At 49.8% G+C, this 24,467-nt stretch overlaps 10 protein-coding genes across 10 annotated transcripts; 6 read left to right on the top strand and 4 right to left on the bottom strand.

The window, feature by feature from the left end:
* Positions 1 to 413: 413 nt before the first annotated feature.
* Positions 414 to 2,446, top strand: TRUGW13939_05960 (uncharacterized protein; the record flags this gene model as incomplete). The annotated part of the gene is made up of 2 exons (XM_035489117.1): positions 414 to 1,050; positions 1,110 to 2,446. The coding sequence occupies 2 exons, from the start codon at positions 414 to 416 to the stop codon at positions 2,444 to 2,446; spliced, it is 1,974 nt and encodes a 657-aa protein (XP_035345010.1).
* Positions 2,447 to 2,978: 532 nt separating this feature from the next.
* On the top strand, positions 2,979 to 3,644 carry TRUGW13939_05959 (uncharacterized protein; the record flags this gene model as incomplete). The annotated part of the gene is made up of 2 exons (XM_035489116.1): positions 2,979 to 3,340; positions 3,401 to 3,644. 2 exons carry the CDS (start codon positions 2,979 to 2,981, stop codon positions 3,642 to 3,644), a joined length of 606 nt encoding a protein of 201 aa, XP_035345009.1.
* A 693-nt stretch (positions 3,645 to 4,337) lies between these two features.
* Positions 4,338 to 7,747, top strand: TRUGW13939_05958 (uncharacterized protein; the record flags this gene model as incomplete). Its single annotated transcript, XM_035489115.1, has 2 exons — positions 4,338 to 4,439; positions 4,511 to 7,747. 2 exons carry the CDS (start codon positions 4,338 to 4,340, stop codon positions 7,745 to 7,747), a joined length of 3,339 nt encoding a protein of 1,112 aa, XP_035345008.1.
* Positions 7,748 to 7,988: 241 nt separating this feature from the next.
* Positions 7,989 to 12,858, bottom strand: TRUGW13939_05957 (uncharacterized protein; the record flags this gene model as incomplete). Its single annotated transcript, XM_035489114.1, has 5 exons — positions 7,989 to 8,269; positions 8,321 to 8,656; positions 8,707 to 8,785; positions 8,844 to 12,388; positions 12,441 to 12,858. 5 exons carry the CDS (start codon positions 12,856 to 12,858, stop codon positions 7,989 to 7,991), a joined length of 4,659 nt encoding a protein of 1,552 aa, XP_035345007.1.
* Positions 12,859 to 13,231: 373 nt separating this feature from the next.
* On the top strand, positions 13,232 to 14,380 carry TRUGW13939_05956 (uncharacterized protein; the record flags this gene model as incomplete). The annotated part of the gene is made up of 2 exons (XM_035489113.1): positions 13,232 to 13,426; positions 13,493 to 14,380. The coding sequence occupies 2 exons, from the start codon at positions 13,232 to 13,234 to the stop codon at positions 14,378 to 14,380; spliced, it is 1,083 nt and encodes a 360-aa protein (XP_035345006.1).
* Positions 14,381 to 14,478: 98 nt separating this feature from the next.
* TRUGW13939_05955 (uncharacterized protein) lies at positions 14,479 to 16,219 on the bottom strand (the record flags this gene model as incomplete). The annotated part of the gene is made up of 8 exons (XM_035489112.1): positions 14,479 to 14,790; positions 14,848 to 14,944; positions 14,994 to 15,132; positions 15,186 to 15,206; positions 15,263 to 15,427; positions 15,482 to 15,567; positions 15,624 to 16,104; positions 16,174 to 16,219. The coding sequence occupies 8 exons, from the start codon at positions 16,217 to 16,219 to the stop codon at positions 14,479 to 14,481; spliced, it is 1,347 nt and encodes a 448-aa protein (XP_035345005.1).
* Positions 16,220 to 16,816: 597 nt separating this feature from the next.
* TRUGW13939_05954 (uncharacterized protein) lies at positions 16,817 to 18,364 on the top strand (the record flags this gene model as incomplete). The annotated part of the gene is made up of 1 exon (XM_035489111.1): positions 16,817 to 18,364. One exon carries the CDS (start codon positions 16,817 to 16,819, stop codon positions 18,362 to 18,364), a length of 1,548 nt encoding a protein of 515 aa, XP_035345004.1.
* A 115-nt stretch (positions 18,365 to 18,479) lies between these two features.
* On the bottom strand, positions 18,480 to 20,560 carry TRUGW13939_05953 (uncharacterized protein; the record flags this gene model as incomplete). The annotated part of the gene is made up of 2 exons (XM_035489110.1): positions 18,480 to 19,904; positions 19,970 to 20,560. The coding sequence occupies 2 exons, from the start codon at positions 20,558 to 20,560 to the stop codon at positions 18,480 to 18,482; spliced, it is 2,016 nt and encodes a 671-aa protein (XP_035345003.1).
* Positions 20,561 to 21,571: 1,011 nt separating this feature from the next.
* Positions 21,572 to 23,112, top strand: TRUGW13939_05952 (uncharacterized protein; the record flags this gene model as incomplete). Its single annotated transcript, XM_035489109.1, has 3 exons — positions 21,572 to 22,069; positions 22,161 to 23,034; positions 23,090 to 23,112. The coding sequence occupies 3 exons, from the start codon at positions 21,572 to 21,574 to the stop codon at positions 23,110 to 23,112; spliced, it is 1,395 nt and encodes a 464-aa protein (XP_035345002.1).
* A 253-nt stretch (positions 23,113 to 23,365) lies between these two features.
* Positions 23,366 to 24,230, bottom strand: TRUGW13939_05951 (uncharacterized protein; the record flags this gene model as incomplete). The annotated part of the gene is made up of 2 exons (XM_035489108.1): positions 23,366 to 23,889; positions 24,020 to 24,230. The coding sequence occupies 2 exons, from the start codon at positions 24,228 to 24,230 to the stop codon at positions 23,366 to 23,368; spliced, it is 735 nt and encodes a 244-aa protein (XP_035345001.1).
* Between the last annotated feature and the right edge of the window lie 237 nt (positions 24,231 to 24,467).

Genomic DNA, 24,467 nt, shown 5'->3' with positions numbered 1-24,467 from the left:
TAACAATAATATGTTTGCCTCGTTTGCATCGCGATGCTGATCGGGCCCGCCATAACAACGGCGCTAACCGCCCTGGTCAACAATCAGTTACAGATTATCGACTCCCGCATCAATTTAACGATCTGGCCCCTGCTTCATCGCAACCCTTCGTCCTTTCTGCCTGCCTCATCGCCATCGGACTTTTGTTCGGACGTCTTCCTATACCCTGTGTGTCACTTGTCGACTCATTTCCGCCGCTCGGCTGATTCCCGGGTAAAGGACGCCTTCTGCGTTCGGACTATATAACGTTATTATACCCTTGGCTTCCAACTTCCAACTTCCTCCCCTGTCGATTTGCGCCAAACACTGGTCCGATTTTCTGCCTCCCGACTCGCTTGAACGACAAGAGAGCATTTGCTCTCACCCAGCCTACCATGTCCACGACCCCCAAGAAACCTGCGAATGGGGCTACGGGGCCGGGCAGCAAACCTGCGTCAGACCGGCCAGTCATCGACACCAACCGAGCAGCTGCAAAATCCCCCAACGGCCTTCATCGGACCCCATCCGGTCGCGCATCCCCCGTCTCTGCTCGTGCCGCAGCCCGCAAGCCAGGCCGATCGAACCTGAGCGTTTCCAGCGTGCCCAAGATCGCCAACAACAATACGGATGCGTCAGACGACGAGGCGAGAGCCCAGAATGCGGCTCTGATCGAAGACCTGAGAGAACAACTACAGAAAGCCGAGACAGCGTCGGAGCAATATCAGAAACAACTCGGTGTTTTGCAGATGCGACTAGACGAAGCCGTTGCGGAACAGGCGAAACTAGAAGACCAAGCCCACGAGAAAGACAGCAAACTCGATGCGCTGGGAGCCGAGATTCGTGAGCATGCGCGCCAGCTGCGTGACATGGAACAAGCCCACGACCAAGATCGGACCGCAATGTTGCAAGATAAAGAGCAACAAGCAAGCAGAGAAGAGGAGTTGCAGGCTACCATTCAGCGACTAAAGGAGACTATTGCGCAAAAGGACATCCGGGTTAATGCCGACAGCGACAAGGAGATTTCGAGATCATGTACGTCTAACTCTTTTTGCACTTCGCCCGTATCTTGCCATACTAATGTTCATTTATAGCAAGTTTCCGCAATCGCCCGTCCCCGGATGTAGACAGTGGACAATTTGCCCCCTCGTCACAGCTTGAGCGTAGCCCTTCTCGGAACAACGCTATGCTCTTGCTACAAAAAGACAAGTTGATCGAGTCTCTTAGATTGGAACTTGCAGAATCGCAAATCAAGCTGGTTGAAATGGAAAACAAGGGCGGAGGCCGACAGCAAGAACTAGAACGGGAGCTCTTGGAGGCAAGGATGGCCAACGCTCGGCTCATGGAAGACAACGAAAGCTATCAGCTCCTGCTCAGCGAAAAGACCCTGAATGGCGACTTCACCAAGGGCGATTTCTTGCATGATGCCGCCCCCGCCGCCTCCCAAGGCCTCAGCGGATCGCTGGCAGATGAGCTCGAGTCCGTGGGCGAGGGCAACCAGTCAGATACACGTAAACTGGAAGGTGAAGTAAAGGCCCTGAAGGACCAGAACAAAGCCCTCACTCTTTATATCGAACGAATTATCGGGCGACTCTTGCAGCACGAAGGCTTTGAGAAAATCCTAGACAAGAACGACAGCCCACTTTCTCTCACGAGCAGTTCTAAGATAGACAAGGAACTTCCACCGCCGCCACCCGAGAAAGATGCGCCTTCGCTTCTTCAGCGTGCCAAGTCGGTGGTCACTGGCCAAGGCAATCGGCCCCTGCCAAAACCTAGGCCCATGAGCCATATGCCACCGCCAACTTCAGTTCCATCTGCTCACGAAAACCCCAACACCGCCCCTAGCATTCCTCTGGGACGTTCCCAGTCTGTCCGTGGAGGACACCGCAGGTCTCGCTCCGATCAATTGGGAGACGGTACCGCCGCTGCAGTAGTTGGCCAAATGTATCGCGGCCTCTCGGGAACACGAAGCCCTTCTGGCGCGGGTCCGCTGAGCCCGACCACGATGGGTCCAGGATCTCGGCATAGCGGATTCTTCGGTCCTACTCATATCGCCAATGAAAGCGGGCGTACTCCTTCTCAAGGCAGCCAACCGGATCGCAAGAGGCTCAGCAGCTCTGATAGCATGTCCAGCGACGTCAACGCCGAGGTCAGCTCTTTGGGAGCTACCTCCACTCCTCCTAGCCGACCAAGCAGCGGCATGAACAACTATACTGGCGCTGTCATGACGCAAAACAGACTACGGCCCCTGCGACTTGTTCGTGAGAACCAAGAAGAAGAAAACGAGCCTCCCCAAGACGACGAGGCTGCGAACAAGAGAGCCAACAGGGCCAGTTGGATATCCTGGTTTAATCGCCCTGCTGGCACTGCCCCCACTGGAACCACCCCTGCTGGCACCAACCCGACCCAGGAGGAGCCTCCCAAGCCTTGATGATATTATTTTGATGCCTCTTTACTCATGAATTTTATTTGTCCCCATTTCTTTTCTCTAGTACCTTTTTTTTAATGGATTTTGTTGTCCTTAGGGCGTGTTGCGAGAACTGAAGGATATTGGACTTTGTTGTATCTGCCCACATCGTACTTGACTTTTCTTGCTCAATACCCCAGACCTGTGATCAGAGATATTTGTTGATGTTTCTTTCTCGCCCCCGTGATGCCTGAAACTTATGCCATTTGGAAACGAGACCTCGCCCAATTCCCCTACACGATACTTAGATAGTAACTCGATTTTATTCGAAATATGTATTAACAATAAACTTATTGAACAAATGATATATCAGCATTTGGTTAGAATCGCAACTGTTGTCAAAAATCTCGTCTGCAGCCAATCACGGGCGGTTAACTATTAAGCGCGGTGGTGAAGCGGCCACGAATGCGGGAAAAGCAGCTCTCCGCAGTCAACCCTTCGACCTCTACAACCAGAACCAACAAAGGAAAAAGGCAACCATTCCACAACCGCCATCATGCCGGGCTCCATGTCTCTGTTCACCGTCAATGCGGTGCTAATCATGTCCACCGAGGACAACTCGCGCATCTACGCCAAATACTTCTCCCCTCCCCACCCCCCGGCCGGCGTGTCCGCAACAGCAGACTACCCTGGCTCCAACCCTTACCATTCGGTGAAGGAGCAAAAGGCCTTTGAGACGGGTTTGATGGAGAAGACGAACAAACAGACCAATGATGTGATTCTGTACGACAACCGAGTGGTGGTGTTCAAGGTCGAGAGCGATGTCATGCTATACGTGATTGGCAGCGCCGACGAAAACGAGGTTTTGCTCTACAATGTGGTGCTGTCTCTGCGAGACGCTCTGGGGATTTTATTCAAGTGCGTTAAAAGGAATTACTCTTTGAGATGAATCAATCTGCTAACAGGGAGGTTTTACAGAGGAGCCACGGACAAGCGCACAATCATTGAAAACTACGACTTGGTCTCGCTCGCCATTGACGAGATCATCGACGATGGCATCATCCTAGAAACCGATCCTGTCCTTATCGCCTCTCGTGTTAGCCGTGCGCCTGCTGCCGATGCCCCCAACATGAAGAATATTGATCTTTCAGAGCAAGGTCTGCTCAACGCCTGGGAGTTTGGCCGACGCAAGCTTGCAGAGCAGTTACGGCAGGGACTTTAAGTTTCTTTTATGTCTATGTCTGTTTCTTTTTGTGTTTCACATTTTTTTGAACTGGAGTCAGTGTTCGAGCCCTTTTGTTTCATATCAATCTTCTAGAAACGACTTTTATTTGCTCTTGTTTTAATTCTTTGTACTGGGGACAAAATTCGGGATTGGCGTGCTCGTTTTTATGCAGCCAACGCTTTGGAACCGTGGAATTACGGTTGATCATGCCTTTTTGCATGATTGTTGATTATCTCTATACATAGATTGCATGAACTATGACCTAGTGCGAGCCTCTAACGTACATTCTGCGAACGGAGATGCTGTAGATAGTGCTGTATGGGGCTGAAGATGCTGTTCTAAGTAGATATTTTTTATGTTTTGGGATGTTGTATTGCAAAAGAGTAGAACAAGTGTCGTTATGAAAATTGTGAGACTCATGGCGGAGACCAGAAAGGGTTCGCGGCAGCCCCGCATACGTCACTTTCGACTTGCATTATTTATTCCCCGTTTCTTTTCTTCTTTTCCTTTTCGTCGACTAGAATCTGGACATCTGGAGAGTAAAATCTTACTTGTCTTGCTCTTTGCGAATATTTTTTTTTTTTCCATTTCACTTTTACCTTCCTTGTGGAGGAAGGATTTCTGAACGACATCTTTTGACTGCCCACACTTTTGTGCGCCAGACACTCGCTCAACACCAACCTTGCAAAGATGAAGCAAAGGTTTTCGTCGATAGACGTCAAGCTCATATGCGAGGAGCTGAGACCAGCTCTTACGGGACTGCGCATCTCTAACATATACGACCTTTCCTCGGTGAGTGCGATACACTTTTTTCCCGTCTATAGTTTGATGACCTGGGGGGTCTGATTGATCTGAATCCACAGCGAATATTCCTCTTCAAACTAGCCAAACCGGACAACCGAAAACAACTCATCATCGACTCGGGCTTTCGATGCCACCTCACCGAATACTCGCGCACCACGGCAAGCGCGCCGTCGGGCTTTGTGAGCCGATTGCGCAAATACATCAAGACGCGGAGAGTGACTGCGGTGAGGCAGCTGGGCACAGATCGGATCATCGACATTGCCCTCAGTGACGGGCTTTTCCATATCTTTTTGGAGTTTTTCGCGGGCGGGAATATTATTCTTACGGATGCCGAGTACAAGATTATCGCTCTGTTTCGCCAGGTGCCTGCCTCTGGTGACCAGGAGGAGGTCAAGGTTGGGTCGCAATATGCCGTTGATAAAGCGCAGTACTATGACGGGGTTCCCAGCTTATCGCTAGAGAGATTGAGGGAGACATTGCAAAGCGTTGCGGAGGCGGCCAAGAAGTCGGAAAACGCACCGAAAAAGTCGAAGAAAAAGGTGGATGTTTTTAGGAAAGCTATATCTCATGGATTTCCGGAATTTCCTCCCATGCTTTTGGAAGATGCGTTTGCTGCAACAGGCTTTGACTCCAGCGTGCCCTTGGACCGAGTTTTGGAAGACCAACAGCTATTTCAAAACGCCATGGACGTTCTGGAAGAAGCGGAAAGAGTCATTAAGCATATTTCCACAAGAGATAACAAGGCCGGCTACATCGTTGCAGTGGAGGATGCCAAAAAGAAACCCTCTGATCAATCCGAAGAATCAGCTTCCGCAAAGAACCTATTGTATGAGGATTTCCATCCATTCAGGCCCCGACAATTCGAAGGAAAGCCTGGGTACAAGATACTCGAATATGACAGCTTCAACAAGACCGTGGACGAATATTTTTCCTCCATCGAGTCACAGAAACTGGAATCTCGACTGACAGAGCACGAAGCAGCCGCAAAACGAAAGCTCGACGCAGCCAGAGCCGACCATCAAAAGCGAACGGGGGCGCTAAAGCAAGCACAGGAGTTGCATATTCGCAAAGCACAAGCCATCCAGGCGAACGTGTATCGTGTTCAAGAGGCCATGGACGCGGTCAACGGGCTTATCGCTCAAGGAATGGATTGGATAGAAATCGCTAGGTTGATTGAAATGGAGCAGGGAAGAAACAACCCCGTGGCGCAAATTATCAAGCTACCACTGAAATTACACGAAAACGTCGTCACGCTGATACTGAGCGAGGGCAGTGAAGATGCTGATGAGGAAGACGAAGATTCGGATTTCAACTCGGAAGACGAAGAAAGCGATCCTGAAAGCGCTCCGAAGCAACGGACTGTAGAGACTCTGACCATCGACATTGACCTGGCTCTATCTCCGTGGTCCAACGCGACACAATACTACGACCAAAAGAAAGTTGCTGCAGTGAAGGAGCAAAGGACCCTTCAATCATCCGAAAAGGCGCTCAAAAGTCAAGAAAAGAAGGTCACCCAGGACCTCAAGCGCAACCTCAAACAGGAGAAACAAGTTCTTCGACCGTCGAGAAAAGCATTTTGGTTTGAGAAATTCCTCTTCTTCATCTCCACAGATGGATATCTTGTGCTCGGCGGCCGGGATGCACATCAGGTGGAATTATTGTATAGGCGATACCTCAAAAAGGGTGACATTTTCGTCAACGCTGATCTGGAAGGTGCCATTCCGATGATCATCAAGAACAAGGCGGAGACGCCCGACGCGCCCATTCCACCGGGTACCCTAGCGCAAGCCGGAAGTTTTTGTGTTGCTACGTCCAAGGCCTGGGATTCAAAAGCCCTAATGCCATCATGGTGGGCCCATGCAAACCAGGTATCCAAAACGAACGAAAGGGGAGAAATTATAGCGTCTGGAGGGTTTCATATCAAAGGCGAGAAAAACTTTTTGGCTCCAGCACAGCCTATATTGGGCTTTGCCGTACTATTCCAGATTAGCAAAGAAAGTATTTCAAATCACCGCAAGCATCGGCTCGACGGGCCCTCGAGTGTGGAGGAGACGGGTGCAGTTATTTCTGACACACAGGAGGTAGAAACAGGGGGCCGGAGTGACGCATCCGAAGACGTCGCAGAAATGGAGGATGAGGAGGATGAGGCGGTTCATGAAGCTGTTGGAGCTGCTACAGAGTCAAAAGCCAACCCAGACAAAGAAGACCCGACCTCTGATGTTGAAAACGGCGAAGAAGAAGAAGAAGAAACACCGAGAGCAAACCCACTTCAGACAGCAACCAACAAAGGGGCCTCTAGAGACGAGGAGGACACCGATGACGATGACGACGACGACGACGACGAAGATAAAGTCACCGAAACAACAACAGACACACCAACCGAAATCCCTGGCAAGCAAAACAAACCCAATACCGCCAGATCCAACACCCCCACACCATCACAAATCTCCTCAACCAAACAGACTGCTACCAATACAACGCGCGGCAAAAAGGGCAAAGCCAAAAAGGCCGCTCAAAAGTACGCGCATCAAGACGAAGAAGACCGTGAACTAGCACTACGACTCCTCGGCTCCAATGCTAACGCCAACAAAGCCGCCGAAGCCGCAGCTGCAAAGGCTAAACAGGAAGCCGACCTCGAAGCTCAGCGTAGACGTCGCCGCGCACAACACGAGCGCGCTGCACAGGCTGAACGGAAACGACAAGAACAGCTCCAGCAAAACGGTGAAGAAGGAGGAGGAGGAGGAGGAGGTGTCGACGATGAGGAGGAGACCGCCAAGTACGAAGCAGAAGATATGTCGTGGCTGCCAGCGCTCGTGGGCACGCCGTTGCCTGAAGATGAAGTGCTTGCTGCCCTGCCCGTTGCGGCACCGTGGCCTGCGCTCGCCCGATTCAAATACCGGGCCAAGCTTCAACCTGGGAATGTCAAGAAGGGTAAAGCCATCAAGGAGATCCTGGGCCACTGGATCATAGAGGCCGGCGGGTCACCGGATGGCGGGAAGACTGCCAAGAAAGTCATTGCAGATGATGTTGCAGAGGGGATGGAGCGAGCTACAGCTGAGCGAATGCGTGCTCACGAGGCAGGCCTACTCAAGGGCTGGCGTGATGTTGAAGTCATGAACACCCTGCCCGTCGGCAAAGTACGTATTGTGTCCGGCGGTAGTGCTACAGCCGGTGGCGGCGGTGGAGGAGGTAAAGGAGGAGGGAACAAAGGTGGAGGCGGTGCCAAAGGTGATAAGGGAGGCAAAGGCAAGGGAGGAGGTCCACAGAAAGGCGGAAAAGGGGGTAAAAAGAAGTGATTCTTGTGCTACAAGAATAACATTGAACTTATGCATACAAACAGCATTACCAGGTGCGAATATAGATTAGAAGAGAGTGCAGATAATGTCTTTCAAATATCATATCTATATATACAAGGTTTATCGATAGACAGCTTAATAGCATTATCATCATTATTGCATTATCTTTCACAGAAGTCTCCCAAGGGATAATTATACCAAACCTTTACCTTGTCTGTAAGTTGCGACTAGATATCGAACATCACGTCGGCATCATCGCAATGCGGGATGAAGATTGAGAGGCGGTTGATTTTCCACCTCTTCTAGATGACGCGCCCCCTGAAGCGGCCCTCCCAGAACTGCTGCCCTTGGAAGTCCTTTTTGCTCGTTGACTGCCGCCACTGAAATTGCGTTTCGCGGGACCTGCAGCCTTTTTTCTTCCACCACTGGCACCGGAGACGGCGCGTTTCCCGGTTGCTCGAGAACCGCGAGCTGACTTTGATGCTCCTCGACGCGGAGCAGTTGGCCCATCAAGATCAGTCACTAAATAATTATCAGTAACAAGTTCCAACGGGGTAAAAGATAAAGTCATACGCTGAGTATCAGACGGCCTCACAAAATTACCACCTCTAGAGGATCGACTGTTAGGAGCACTATCAAAGTACCGACTGGTGATGCTCTCATCATTAGGTATCTGTGAAAGCGAAGCAAAGATCTCATCATCGTCGTCACTAAATCCGTATTCGTCGCTGCTGATGTCGATGACATTTGTGTGATTTGGATCATGGACAACTTCATTGTTGGTTTCCTGGTTTCTCTGCATGTCTAATAGGAATGCCTTTGAGGTTTGCGTTAATTTCAAGAACCGAGATCCATAACGTTCGACTTTGTCCCGCTCAACATCTTCTAGGGCGAGCATTTGTGTCATGTCTGCGAACGTTAGCGTGAAATTCTGCAACGGACGAGGGTTGAGCTCTTACTTTGAGGAAGCTTGATGGCCATTTCGCGGAGTACCATATCTGTAAACGGTTGGCCCCGTAGTTGTTTTTCCATCATGATCTGAGAAAAAAAATTAGTCATGGCCACACAGGAATCTAGAGCTCATCAACTTGCTTACCTTTTGACACAAGTCTTTGGCATTCGCCATAAATTCCTCCGCCACCATTCGACGGATATCATCCAAGTTCGATAATTGATCATTTTGAGTGATAGGAGGTCCAACCTCTGGCTTCTTGCGTCGGTTCGATGCTCCTGCTACCCGGATAGGCTCAAAACCGTCACTATCATCGTCATCACTTCCATTTCCAGCAGTCCTCTTGGGGTTCGCTTTGCGTACTGCCCGTCGACGCTGTGTGGGGGATGGGACCATTGTAGATTGTGGGTGATCGTCCATGGCTCCAGTTGATGTAGTCTTGGTCGCTTTCCGAGACCGACTAGGACCTGTGGTTGCTTTGGAGGACATAACAGGCATTTGAACGCGTTGTTGTCCCGAAATGACATGCTGGGCGTTGCGGCCAGGTTTAACATATTGATGTGTAAATCTAGCCTTGATCTTAGATATCTCTTGAAGAGCCTCATCGCTAATCAGCCTGTAGAACAATCGTTCTACGTCTCCCAACTCAATGTGGGAGCCAGCACCATAAAATGGCATCTGGGAATGCTCTTTTTTCATCTTCTTCCCAGAACCTCTAAATATGTCAATGCAGTGTAGTACCGTGACATCTTCGTTGTTTTGCTCAAATATCCTTACGAGCTCCACGGCCTTCTTTGCATCATTGCTGAAGTCGCGATTTTCAAAAGTAGCATCGGACTTGCAGTTGTCGCATGTTCCATGGCAGTCTTCACCGCGGAAAGACTCGTTGAAGTAGGCAAGAATCTGGACTCTGCGGCAATCACTCTTATTCTCACAGAATTGAACAACGTTTCGAAGCATCTGACGCTGGCGATTCTTTTGTCGCCAGTCACCATCTCCTTGGTCAATGAAGCGTCGTTGTTGGGTTGTATCCTTGTAGCTGTAGAATAGGTAACAGCCAGATCGTTTGCCGTCTCTTCCTGCACGACCGGTTTCTTGATAGTATCCCTCCAAGCTTTTAGGAATGGTGTGATGAACGACGAAGCGGACATCAGGTTTGTCAATTCCCATTCCAAACGCAATAGTTGCCACAATGACATGGTGTTTACCCGACTGCCAGTCTCGCTGGACGGCTGATCTGTCTTCAGAACTCATTCCCGCATGATAATGCATCGCTTTGACGCGATGTTCAGTACGAAGCTGCTCCGCGACAGTCTCGCAATCCTTTCGGGATAAACAGTAGACTATACCTGCCTTGCCCTTGTATGAAGTCTTGATGATGTCTGCGATTTGAGCGTGGATGTCCGATGCAGTGCCCTTCTTTGGTAGAACATCGTAGGTAAGATTTGGCCGATTAAAGCTCTGAGTGAAGATATCACACCCAGTCATTCCCAGGTTCTGAATCACGTCAACTTTGACGCTTTGAGTTGCCGTTGCAGTCAGCGCCATAACAGGAATACCTTCGAATTCTGCGCGGAGCGACCCAAGCTCTTTGTAGTCTGGACGGAAGTCGTGGCCCCATTGGCTAACGCAGTGAGCCTCATCAATAACAAGGCGTGCAAATTTTCCATTGCGATGAAGGGTTTTGAGCGTGTCCTGAAGGCTCAAGTTCTTGTTCACCATTTCTGGAGTCACATAAAGCAGCTCTATTTCTCGATCCGCATAAGGACTCCTGAGAGTCGACGCTATCCATCTTTTATGCTCGGCACTCACATCTCCATTGATATAGTGTGCTTTTATGTTCAACTTTTTCAAGTGTTCGACTTGATCCTCCATCAGACTTAGTAAAGGTGATACTACGACAGTAATCCCTTTCGTGCGGCCACTGTTCACCACTGACGGAAGCTGATAGCACAACGACTTCCCACCTCCAGTAGGCATCAGAACGAAAGCATCCTTCCCGCTAAGAGTGGCGTTAATTGCTTCCAGTTGATTTGGCCGAAAGCCTTTCAAATGAAATCGGTCTCTCATCACTGTTTTGACATCCTTCGACCAAGCATGAGACATCATGGCACTAGAGTCAGCCGTGTTCTTTTTAGGAGTCGGAATACGACCGGCATTTCCCGAAGTTTCCCCAAAGACCTTGCGGCCTAAAGAACGATTATCGTCCATGAATGGATGCGAATCCATGTTTGATAGGTCATTAGCGGCCTCGAACAAGTCATCATCTTCAGCATCGAAGTCGAATTCGTCCATATCATTGGAATTGGGAGCAAACGGATTAGTGGGACGATCATAATCGTAGTCACCATCGTTCATTGTAACATCCCTATTCTGGTAAGTAGAACGGGTGTCATTGAAATTAAAAGAGTTGTTGACACTAGAAGCAGATGTCTGCGGGGTGGTATTCCGTGCAACGGGCGAAGCATTATAACCTAGTTCTTGACGAACAGCTTGGACACGAGGCCCGGAAGGGAACGCTTCGCGTGGCGGATTGGCCTGCGAGTTGCTTGGGTTATCTGAGCTTGCAGCGGCCGGAAACGTGGATAGGTCCAGATCGATAAGGGCCAGCAGATTGCTCATTTGGGCTTCGATCTGTTGGAGCTCTTTCATAATGGCCTGGCTTTCGTTGACTTCCGCTGCTACTCCTGACAAGTCACCTCCACTTGCCACAGCTCGAACCATGATCGCCTTGAGATTATTTTTCCTGTCTTTCCGTTGGTCGTACGTCGTTCTTTCCATTTTTAATTTTCCAAGAGCGTCGATTTTGGAGCGAGAAGATTTATTCGAGGCCAATAGTTCTGCCGGTGGTTGGTCTCCTTCCATGGCGTATTGTACCACAATGTCCGCGTTCGCAACAAGGTCTCGATTCAGCTTCTTGACTGCTGAATCGATCACTGTAGGGTGCAACTCCACGAAAGCTTCTACTTTCGGATCTTTGCTTGCCTGAGATAAAGGGGTCGTAGCAACTGGTTCGACAACAGCTTTTGCTCTTTGAGATGAATTCTGGAAAGACAATCCTGTCGAGGCCGATTTCTTCAATTGAGGCGCAGGCGTGACTTGTTGTCTTTGCTTCGACCTCTTGGAAGGTGAAGGTGACAACTGTTCTTCGGTGTGGGCCGTTTTAGGCAAATCAGGATACTGTAGCAAGCTCTCTTCATCATTATCAACATCTGAGTTGTCAAAAACGTCCCTTGTCGAGGCCCTTGAAGCCGAGACAGCTGGACGAACTGGCGACCTAGAAGCCAAAGCACGCGGTGACTCCCTTGCAGACCTGGCGGATACACGTTGCAATGTAGGGGAAGTACCAGCGTCAAGCACGCGGGCCTTGGACGGCGTTCCAGAGGCCTTTGCATGATGAGACATTTTTCGAGGGGACACTAGATCTGACTGGTATTCGTCGCTCTTTCTCTTTTTGCTGCGCGTCGAGAGAGGCTCCGCACGCGCAGCAAAGTCTTCGCGCCATAGGGGCTTGGGCTCCTCGAAGGTCTCAGCTGTAGCAGAAGAAGTCGCGTGTTGTTCGCCATCGCCCGTAAGGTCGATAGATTCAACATCAAAATCATCGAATGGGGATTTGAAATCCGAGGAAAGAAAAAGGCCGCCTGTTCGCTTGGAGGGTGTTTTCCGTTTCTTGATTTTCGACGGCGATGCTATGACTAGTTAGCTATGCTGATAAAGTAGTTCAGTATACCAAGAACGGACCTTGCACCGCGTTCTTTTTAAGATCCTTAAACTGGGGACTATCGGATTCACCATTCTTACGAGAAGTCGGCGTCGTAGGAGTTATTGAACGGCTTTTGCGCGAAGAGCTAAGCAGGCGTGACTTCGTTTCAGACGAGGGGATAAGGTGAAGTCGTGCCATTTCCGGGTCGTCGGTTGGGAAATCCTCGTCACGTTTGAGATTCACTTGCGGCCATCCATCTTGTATATCATCCACAGGGTTGATCCCATTCAAAGTCTCTTGGTGAACAGATCTGTTTGGCGGTTGCACTATTGGGGCGCCCGGATTAGAAACAACCAGGTTCGGGTCAGGTCGCGTTAACGCATCAACAGAAGCGAAGTCTGGTAAACCACGATTGAGGAGCCAACTCAAGTGTTGTCGCAAGTTATTCTTCGTCATAGTAAGAGCAATTCATAGCTCCAACGTCCGACTAGATAAAGGCCTTGGTGTCCCCCCGGAAGTGACTTGGACTTTGTCGATGTCCCAGCTATTAGTATGTTGTGGTCGCTGCCAATGAATGGGCCGACCAGTTGACGCGTTGCACCGCCCGCGCCGCGTAACCACGTGACGCCCGTCGAAACTACAAAGTCTACACTGTTTCTTCTACGCAGGCACGACAACAACGAAGCAAAACGAAAAATTGAAAGAGGCAGAAAAATCAGACGTTCGCTAGGAGACTGTATATTGTGCATTGGTCGCTGTGCTCATTGTTTTGTATTTCTGTGAACTAAACTAACTCCAAGTATTTGGCCTCCACTTGCAACGAACGAGTATGGCAGACATGAAGGTCAGCCAGGAAAAGTTAGACAAGATACGTGCGTTTGTGGCTAGAGGTCGAGACGCGGAGGAAGAGTACAATCGGAACCCTCTCACTTCGGATGCTGTCCAGCAATATAATAAAAGGCTTGATGACACAATCCAATCGCTGCAAGAACATGTGAAACGCCAGGAAGATGCGTTGCGCCAGGTACGTCCATGTTAAATTCCTTTCAAAAAAGAAGAGATGGCCAGTATTCTGACATTCAATACATAGTTACGAGCATCCAAACAGGGCTTGGGGCTCACTGAGTCAGATATGGAGCCAAAAACTCGATTAGCGCAAGCAAGACGAGTAAAGAAGGCTTACGACTCCCTGCTTCAGTCTGAGCCGGATCTTCCTGCACCAGACTCTCCATTGCCTTCTCTAATCGCTCTAAGAGAAACTTCGCGCGTGGTTGTTGAGAGTAAGGCCTCCGTGCTGAGCGTACGGGAAACCCTCCCCTCAAACCGAGAACTTCTCAAGGATGAAGAAGAAGACCTTCGAGATGCAAAGCTCATAGCTAGCGGTCTGCGAGATCGAATCAAGCGGCTTCAGAGCGAAAATGCAGAGAAATCATCAAAGGGCCCCTCTCAACTAGCTGAAGAGCTCATCAAGGACGAGCAAAAGAAAAGCGACGAACTACAGCGTGCCGCTACAAGACTGAAAAAATATCTTGATCGATTTATAGACGACAATCTCGCTGCAATGCTGGCAGCCGAGGATTCAGGCGGGCCCGTTGTGGGTGATATTTTGGAAGTCGCCGATTCTACTCTCGAGGCCGGCTATACACACCATGGGAAACCGAAGAAACCGAAAACAACGTCTCAGGAAGAGGAAGAAGACCCCACGCAACAACGCATTGATCAAATATTCCGACGTCGTCGACAGAAACAAGGGGATTCAGGTGAAAGTGACGCAATCCCGACAAATAAAAGAGAGGCTGCGGCGGCTGCAATGCGTGCTCTGCTAAACTCTCTGATTGAAGCTGGGGCATCTTACGTTGAGCTACCAAAGGAATCTGCGGCATCGAGGTTTCTTGTCAGAGCCAAAGTTGCGCAGCTACATCCGCGAGATGCTCGAAGAATCCGTTTGATAGATTTCGGACGGAGTTTAGAAGATTAGAATTTACATTGAAGTTTAATAGAAAGGAAGACGCTTTATGTCTAAGGTAGTTCTGTAATATGATCTTAGATTAAAGAAGGAAAAACGTGACGAGTGCCTTAGTCGATCGAGTCTTCCTTCAAGAAGAAGAGCTGACGCATGACCTCATCTGTTCTGTCGCGCAGCGCTCCATGGAACATGGTGTTTGTGATGAATTGCTTAGCACCCTTGATTTTCTTTGCCGTGGCAGTGGCTAGGTCATAATGGACAAACATGTCGTCCACGTAGGTAGCGGCGTACACTGGGACCTTATTCTTGGCTAATTGAGCCTCGTCATACAGAGCAGGCCAATCATCCGCCGAGGCGAGGATCTCGGCCGCATCCTTGAGCTCTTTGAGTTCATCGTAGGAATCAAACATGTCTCTATAGATCTGGAAGACGTAATAAATGAGCATTAAGTTATCTTTAAATTGACGAGAACGACATACCATCTCGCCAGTAAAATATACTTCTGGCGCGTTGCCGTCGGTCTGGAACCGAGAATTCTGCGAGCGCAACCTATCGGCTGACCAGCGTGAAGCTTCGCTAGAGACACTGTGAGAAATAATTCATTGTTGTAGAGTGTATTTCTTACCCTTGACAATAGATCGACTCGTGCAAAATGGCATAGATGACTGCATTGTCGTATCCGCCATAGCTCTCAATTAAAGACAGAGTTGGGCGTGTCAAGAAGCCAAACAAGTCAAGATCGTTGGTGACTCGGAGAATGATATCTGACACATGTCAGGCCAGTGAGAACAGTTTTAGTTTGAAACGGGTTGAATACCATGAATAGAGTCCAATCCACCTAATAAAAGTTAGTTGTTTCCTTCCCATTCTCATGTGTGACAAATAGGGACATACCATAACCACCGAAATTGATGCCAAGCTGCTGAAAACGTTCTGGTGTAAGCACACCTGATGGAAGGCGGGGTTTGTTTTCTTTCAAATATTGGAAGATCTTCTTCACACGATCCACATCATCTGGAAATTTTTCATAGAAGATTCCATTTCGCTCAACAACCTTTTCTGTTCTCGGATTAATCTTCGACTATCAAAAACTCTTTCCCAGGCAAATCTTACCGTATGTTTTCGCGTAGACTGGGTCTGGGCCCTTGACGAGCGGAGGAAGGCCTCCTGTGAGGAAGACCTCTCTAAGACTCTCAGGGCTATAGCAAGTTAGGCATATATAACTAGAACAAACCTGCGTCTAAAAAAATCTTACTGGTTTGAAAGATAAGTTGTGGCACAAAATCCGCCAAAGCTCTGTCCAAGGACGCTCCACTTCTGATATTCTTCGGGATAATCAGTGGTCAAGTATTTGCGAACGGCCTCGCAATCTCGCACAATATTGTCTGCACGGAAGTGTTTGAGATATTCCGCTTGTTTGACGGCATCGCCTTGGCGAGCAAGGGTCTGGGCCGTGATGGTGGAGCTGAGACCAGTACCCCGCTGATCAAGGAAGAGAACCTGATAACCCTTGTCCAAGACGAAGGGAACAAATCCTACTTCTTGCGGTGGCCGGCATCCAAAGCCTGGGCCACCCTGCAAGTATACAAACCATGGCAGTGGCTTCTCGGTACTTTCCGTATCTGGAAAGGACGTTTGCCGACGCACGCTGCGGGCAAAAAGCCGGATAGAGCCATCGTTTGGCTTACTGTAATTGACTGGGACATCAAAGAACAGCTCTGCCACACGGAGTTTGCCTGTATCAATCACAGTCAGCAGATGGGAAGGCGAGATGGGAGGACGAGATGTCGAGCCATCCTACACACCAGGGACGTTGCGGAGGCGCCTGTCAATAAGTTTTGCTGCAGCCATGGTGGTCCTTCGACGGAGGGATGCCCACCGAAAACCGGGTCAATAACGCTATATTGAGGGTTGTCGACCTCGAAAACAGTACTCCAGCTGTTGGAAAGTGAGGGGGCTGTTGGAGAAGGAATGTCAGATTATTGCGGGACAGCAGGCGCTGTGGGGTAAGCGACCCGTGAGGAGAGAGGAGAGAGGAGACGCGCCCCTCCCGAGTTGGAGAGAAACAGTCACCAACTCCGAGCCATCAACACTGGCATGTCGAGGTGGTGGATACGTTTCCATGGAACTGGTTTAACCCTTCAGGGTTAAAAAACGCTGCGATATCTTCCTTGGAAATAGCGATTAATGAGTTTTTCGGGCAACGCGATGATTGGAAGCCGCAGTGGAAAAGAGGGTCCCGCTAACTATCCGGCCTTGCAACGCTGCTCCAAACTGGCAGGAGATTGCGAAGTTGCTCATCCGCATGACTGCATGGAGTTTTGGCCTGCGGGCCTTTGAAATTCGATAAATGAACTGGTGTATTTCCCTGGTCCCGGCTTTTTTTTTTTTGGTCGTTCTTCACAATACTCTCTGGACGCCGCACCAATTGCCCCGCGCTGCAAGCTCATGGATCCCACCACTACGGATAAAACCCTGAGAGGGCTTAAGCAGGTTGGCCAAGAGCTATGGGATGTTGCTCTGCGTCCCTGGGAGTCTGGAGTTCTGCCGACTCCTGATGCTCTAGCCAAAGCACGCATGACCCTCCTGGAAGACCTTCCAGACCGAGGACACGGCCTAGAACGGACCAAAGATCATCTTCTACATGACATTGTACCGGGCTTCAATGGCAGCAGCCTGAGTGCAAATTACTATGGCTTTGTGGTCGGAGGAGTGACACCGGCTGCTTTACTAGCGGATAACATAGCCTCTATCTATGACCAAAACGTCCAAGTCCATATGAACGAGCACTCTGTTGCCACCGATGTCGAGTCAAAAGCGCTGGGTCTCGTTGTGGACTTGCTGAAGCTTAATCGACGGACTTGGCATAATGGCACTTTCACAACAGGTGCGACTGGCAGCAACATCATGGGTTTGGCCTGTGGCAGGGAGTTCGTGTTGAGAACAGCAGCAGAACGACGGGGCAGCTCGATCCGGAGTGTCGGTGAGCATGGGCTCTTCGAAGTTATGCTGGCGGCTGGCCTGAAAGGGATACAAGTCCTCTCGACGATGCCTCATTCTTCAGTCGGGAAGGCTGCAGGGATCCTGGGAATAGGCCGCTCAAGTGTCAAGAGCATCTGCACGTCGCAAAAGAACCCACTTGAAATCGACATGGGTGTCTTGGAAAAAGAGCTCTCGAACCAGGATCGAGCCAGTATCGTCGTCGTCTCCTGTGGTGAAGTGAACACGGGCCATTTTGCAACGAATGGCAAGAAACAAATGCTAGAGCTACGACGCCTATGCGATAAGTACGGCGCATGGATACATGTTGACGGGGCATTTGGCATCTTTGGGCGTGTCCTGGACCCCGCCGAAGAAGATTTCAGAACCATCACCGCAGGCTGTGAAGGTATGGAACTGGCAGATTCCATCACCGGGGATGCACATAAATTCCTAAACGTCCCCTATGACTGTGGAATCTTCCTCTGCCGCCATACACCATCAAACTTAACCGAAGATGTTTTCCGCAACGCAAATGCAGTGTATTTGAACTCTGCAGCTAGTGAAGGCGCGACGGTTCCGTCGCCATTGAATATTGGGATCGAAAACTCTAGACGGCTCCGGGCCCTTCCTGTTTACGCTTCGTTGATGGCCTATGGCAGGAACGGGTTCAAAACCGTTCTCGAAACGCAGATTCGCTTTGCCCGTATGGTGGCTGGCTGGCTCTATGACCATCCCGCTTATACTCCCCTGCCCGTGGCACGCAGTGAAGATGAGCTGTGTGCTCAAACCTTTATGGTTGTGCTCTTTAGAGCAAATAACGAGTCGCTCAACCAGGAGCTAGCCAAGAGGATCAATACTACATCCAAAATGTTTGTGTCTGGCACCTCGTGGGACGGCAAGCCAGCATGCCGGATTGCCGCTTCCAACTGGAGAACAGACGTGTTGAGGGACTTTGCAGTCGTGACCGATGTGCTGGAAAAAATTGCGATGGCCAGTTCAAATGGTGTTCATTAAAGAAGTATGATTATACTGAGATTTTATTGGCTAAATGAACTTTTTCCTTCGGGGGGTATAGCAGTAGTAGTAGTAATATAATAAACAATCAACAGCATATTGTATTTCATCCTGTCTATCTTCGTCGTGTGGCGGCGCCGCCTTCTTTTCTGTCTGCAATACTGACAACTTCACCGATACCAGCAGCCTCCTGTTCATCCTCCAGGGCCATAATCTCCTCGCGACTATCCCACCATTTCTCCTCTGCAAGATCAAAAGCCTCTTTTCGGAGTTCCTTGATTGTCTTTTCTGATGGATCCCCTCGTTGTTTCATCTTCTCCATGAGGTAGTTTTGCCACTCGGTAGTCGTACGAGCAAAGAAATCGCGAAGAGTTTCAAAGGGTCGCGGGTGTGGCCGGTCGTCTTTGATTACAGGCTCTGCCTCTGTGTCTTCGACGTCAAGCTGTTCCATATCGCGCACCACAGACGGCACGGTGATATCTGTGGGCACTTCGGATGGTGTGTCAACGGACATTGCCTCCTCTTCTTCTTCATCTTCGTCATCGTCCATTTCTTCATCTTCGCCTTCATCTTCTTCGTCTTCGCTGTCCTCGAGTAGTGTGTTCCAATTGGCAGGCTCGTTATAGAAGATTTCTTTCACCCCGTCGAGCTTGACCAGATCAATAGAGTACATATCATTGAAAATAAACTCTTGGTCACCTCTTTCAAAAGTGCCACCGAATATGAACAGCGTATCGTCTTGCACCGTCAACTGCGCGTTGAACCGGGGGTGCGGCATTTCAAACCGAACGACAGCTGGTTTCGCCGGCTCTGTCCCTTCTTCAACTTTCGGGGTCTCAATGTCCATTTCGTCGTCGTCTTCCTGGTGGATACCCTTCTTGGCCTCTAAAGCAGCCAGGTTGCGTAGCAGCTCTTCTTCATCTGCTTTACTTCTGTCTCTGGTCTTTATTGTCTGATTTTGTTGCCTTTTACCAGCCGCCTTGGGACGACGGAGTGTGAGCGGAAAGAAACGGTTTCTGTCCAGATTCCAGGCAAACATTGTATCAAAAAACTCGCTGTCAATGCCTTCCTCGCTCATCTCTACATCGTGCACACCGCCAAACATGATGCCTCGGCCTTTATGATATGCCATTGTAATACCCGCTCGTGGAGGGTTCGGTGAATTCGTGGGCTTTTTGCGACGTTCCCAGCGTATGGTGGGGCCCGTTGAAGCTGAAACGTCGGAATCGGGGGGCGTGATACGCAAGAACCAAGTGTCTTGATGGACCATGGGCTTGAGGATTACTCGCTGCGGACCGGCTTTCGTTGGCTTTCCGCCGGCTCCTGTTGATGTCTTTACACGGGAGTAGCCACCGTACAAAATAGCACCTGACTCATGAGGCAGAAAGCTGAATGAGGATCTGGCATCTGGTTTTTGTGTTCCCGGGGGGAGGGCTGGGTTGAACCAAGTATATCTTGTACAGTCATAGATCCATAGATCTTGGAGATACTTGGTCTGCTGAGATGTGTCTTGGAAGCCACCAAACAAAATGATATAATTCTGTGTTTTACGTTAGTTCAAACCCAAGAATTAGGGTAAAAAACAAGAAAGATAGATAGACGCACTTTGTAGTATGTCATTCTGTGGCCGCTTCTAGCAGGAGGGCCTTTCTTGGACTCGATTCGGTTCCATTCGCGAGAGGAAGGGTCTAGGTGCCAAAAGTCGTTGTAATGATAGAACGTGCCCTGTTTAGGAGACGAAAACTCGCCTCCAAACAGATAGACACCGCCTGCATTTCCACCCCGGCACCATGCATGTCCACTCCTAGGCAGAGGACTATTGGGACTAGTGACCTCTCGCCACTCGCCCCTGTCAATGAGATAGACATACAGATTGTTGAAAAACGTGGCAAGAGTCCCGTCAAAGTTCTCGCCGCCAAAGACCAGCAATTCGTTCCTGTTGGACGGCGAAGCCACGATGGTCGACGACGACCGCGGCGTAGGCGCCTCGGACTGTTCTTCAGTCACCTTGAGGAACTTGGCCTGCTCCTCGGCGTATGCAGCCAGCACGGCGTCCAGATCGACATCTTCAACATCGCTGTCTGCATCACGGCCCTTGCCCTTGTTTTTCTTGTCCTTTTTGTCGGCCTTTTTCGATTGCTTGGCTGCAACTCGCTCTTTTCGTTCGGCCGTCTTTTTCTTGTCTTTCTTGGCCATTTTTGGACCTTGACTGCGGCGTATTTTGACTTTTTTTATATTTGTCGCCCTCACATGCAGAATTTCAACCATTCCCCGCAGAGCCAGGATGCTGGCCAGTGGGTCGCTCGGTTTTTGCCCCTCCACGCCCAGCCGCGTTTCTGATTGGGCGGATCGGTATACTTCATGATTATCTTTTCATGGCAGCAGACGTTAATTGACAGACAATAAGGGCAGTTTCTCTTTGGATTTATATGTCTGCATTCAAATATTTGTCTTGAGGTTTTTTTTTTTTTTTTTCCCTCCCAAATTTATACATATATATATAATTGACACTGGGATCTGAGAACCTCAAGATGTGTTGGATCAATTGATTTGGTTTTGCTGGGTAACATCTTAGATGGTTTAGACCACGTTCTATACATATAAAGCGCATAATCAATAGGCAATAATATTTCATTAATGATTCACTACATGTCAAAAGTGACGCGTGCAGGCGGTGAGCGCGACGCAGCACGTGACCGCGGCTTGGCGGCTTGGCGGCTTCCTCACGTCGTCGCATTCCCGACCGCGATCTTCACCTTCAACCTTCATCGTCCCAGGCTGCATTGGAGGAAAAAAAGGCCCTGTTTTCCATCCTACCTCTACCAACATCGCTTCCCATCCTCTTCTCTCACGCTCTTCACCGCACCATCTTCTTTGCCATCGCCCACTCCATTCCAGCACTCCAGTCCTCCCGTCTTCCACCAGCTACTCCAGTCCAGTCAAGAATCAATCCACCCCCTTCTCGACACATAACCAAAAAAACCATCAACTCCACCACCACCACCAACACCAGACTCCCCTTCTCATCGACCTCCAGCTCCAGCACCAGCAAGTTTTCTTTGGGGACCTCTGGTGTATATAAAACGATCCAATTAAAAAACAAAACACAGGAATAATACAGGCATTCTTTGCTGCTTCTCTACCCGCTTGACTTTAGTCTAACTAGCTGCGAATACCAATCACTCGGTGACTCATTCAACCGACACAATGTCTGCCTCACCTTCGACCCTCCCATCGACCAAGCGTCCTCTGGAGGACCCTTCCTCCCCTTCTGGTCCGAATGACCAGCCCGAAGCGAAACGGCCGGCTCTGGACAAGGTGGTTCGAAGTGATGACCACAAACGATCAGAATCGGAATCGTCCGCTACGAACGGTGCCAGAGACACGCAGGGAGACACTGTTGTTGTCGACGCGCCCAATGGCAAGGACATCATCGACACCCAGCCCATCCAATCGACCGCGTCGCATGCAGACCGCGCGACATCCCAACAACCGCAGACTCCCGCTTCGCAGGACGAGAGCTCTTGGATTCACATTCGCGCCGTCATCTCCAGCCCAGAAGCCGCTACTTGTATTGGCAAAGGTGGGGAAAATGTCTCCCAGATCCGTCGTCTTTCTGGCGCCAAGTGCACCGTTAGCGACTACTCTCGTGGTGCTGTGGAAAGAATTTTGACTGTCAGCGGCCTCCAGGATGCCGTCGCAAAAGTGAGTTTCTTCTTCTTCTTCTTCTTCTTCTCTCTCTGTGATTTGCTACTAGGAGAGTTTCTAGAATACCAATTGACCCGTTGTTTACCAGGCTTTTGGTTTGATAATCCGCACCCTTAACAATGAACCTCTTGATGCTCCTTCCACAGCCCAGTCCAAGACCTATCCTCTGCGTCTCCTCGTTCCTCACATTTTGATTGGGTCCATTATTGGCAAAGGTGGTGTTCGAATCCGTGAAATCCAGGAAGCCTCTGGTGCGCGTTTGAATGCTTCCGACGCTTGTCTCCCTCTCTCTACAGAACGTTCCCTCGTGGTTCTGGGTGTTGCTGATGCTGTGCACATTGCAACCTACTATGTTGCTGTCACCCTCGTGGAGCAATTGACAGAGCGTTTCGGCGGACCCGCTGCGTCTGCTTATGCTACGCGCAGCGGTGGACCTGCGGGCGTTGTGCCTGGTGGTATGCAAGTCGTACCATACGTGCCCCAGCCCGCTGGTGGACAGTACGGCAACCCCGAGTCGTTCAAGAGACACTACCCTCAGTCCAACCGACCTCTTCCTGGCCCATATGGCGTTCCATATTCCCACGGCCCCTCTGCGCAGACTCCTGTATCCCAGCCGCCTCTTCACTATGGCGCCTCTCCTCGTGCTCCATATTCCGGCTCAGGTCCTCAGCAGCCTGCTCCCTATGGAGCTCCCCAAGCCCAACCCCATGCCCATGCTGGTGCTCAGCCTCTTGCCGGAGTTGTTCCAAACCAGCCCATCACCCAACAAATCTACATTCCTAACGACATGGTCGGCGCTATCATCGGTAAGGGTGGTGCCAAGATCAATGAAATCAGACATCTTAGTGGTAGTGTGATCAAAATCAATGAGCCCCAGGATAACAGCAACGAGCGTCTTGTCACCATTACTGGTACTCAAGAGTGCAACCAGATGGCGCTGTATATGCTCTATTCCCGACTTGGTAAGCTTTCTTTCTCTATTTAATATTTCCGCAGTACTAATATTGTCCAATGCAGAGAGCGAGAAACATCGCATCTAAGTTGTCCTGCCGACCCTTTTTCCTTTCTTGCATGGTGTGGCTGAAACTGATGAACAAAAGCTCTTTACTGGTTGGTGCCGAGTTTAATTCTTACCTTTGTACTCTAATGGGGATTATTTAATTACGATGATTTCTCTCTTATTCTTCATGCCGGAATTTGCGTAGAACTAATATTCAAACTTTTTTTACTGCACATCTATCATGGTTTGTGACATACCACGAAGCGACTTGTTTGGCTGTTTCAGCTCCATGCTCAAAATCCAATTCTCTGGAATGTAATATGACGCATCTCCAGTCCTTTGAGAGGCGACAATGCCACTTGTCTGAGCGGAACAATGGTATCCTTGAACTCCTTTGTATCCCTCGCAGCTAAATGCTTGTCCTTGGACTGCCACCCCACCGCCAACAAATACGCAAACGCTTTACCCGTGGCACTACTGTCTGGGTGGTCGAACGTAGTCGGGCGCTCAACCTGACCCATGGACCATGAAACGGGCTTGATATCTGCCGGCTGCACTCTGTGTACCAGCGCGTCCCTGAAGTTGTTCAGGTCGATGTTGAGCTGGGTGTGGCTTTTGGCAGCGATGTCATCCGGGATTGCAAAGGTGGCGAGCTCGGTTACGGGGTTCTTGGTCAATGTCTCCGTTGTCGAGATGGGCGGGCTGAGGGATGTGAAAAAGGTGATAAGTTTCGTCGGGTCGCTCTGGCTGTCGCCGGCGTTATCGATGAATGGTTCGAGACGGCTTGTTTGGATGGAATTGGTGGCATCGGCCCATTCTGTACGGAATTAATACATTCTTGTTCTTTCTTTTCTTGTTTTTGACTTGCTTTGAATGTCCAGAAAAAGGTGTTTGTTTATATAACAAACAAACAACCCTCCTCACAGACGACGGGAGAAATCAAATACCAATTACCCAGACAAGATTATTCTCGTCCTCCAAAGTCCGACCCCAAGCAGACCCCAAATGGCCGCTTTGAAGCATCGTTTCGCGGAATAGATCGAGTAGCTGCTCGCCCTCGCGGTTCTGGCCGCCGTCATCTTCCGGCTTGACCGACGGTTTGAGTCGGAAGTAGATGAATTCCGTGACTGTGGAGGGTTTGGGTGGTGGGCCGCTCATTTTTGATGCCTTCTTTTGAATTTCTGAATTGTAAGCTTCCTTTTTTTTTCTTTTTCTAAAGATGATGTCTAGGAAAAGGAACAATTGGAGGTGGAGGTGGAGTTGTTGTCTTACGGCGAGTATTGCGTTGCTTGTCTTACCTGGTTTCCAGAAAAGAGCGGGGCGGGCTTATCGATAAGCCAGTAAGGAGCCAGGACTAACGGGAGCTTTTGACAGCTTTGACAGGCAAGTTGCAAC

The sequence above is a fragment of the Talaromyces rugulosus genome, chromosome III, assembly GCF_013368755.1.
Source record: "Talaromyces rugulosus chromosome III, complete sequence".
Classification (NCBI taxonomy): domain Eukaryota; kingdom Fungi; phylum Ascomycota; class Eurotiomycetes; order Eurotiales; family Trichocomaceae; genus Talaromyces; species Talaromyces rugulosus.
This window is presented reverse-complemented; position numbering and strand designations above follow the sequence as displayed.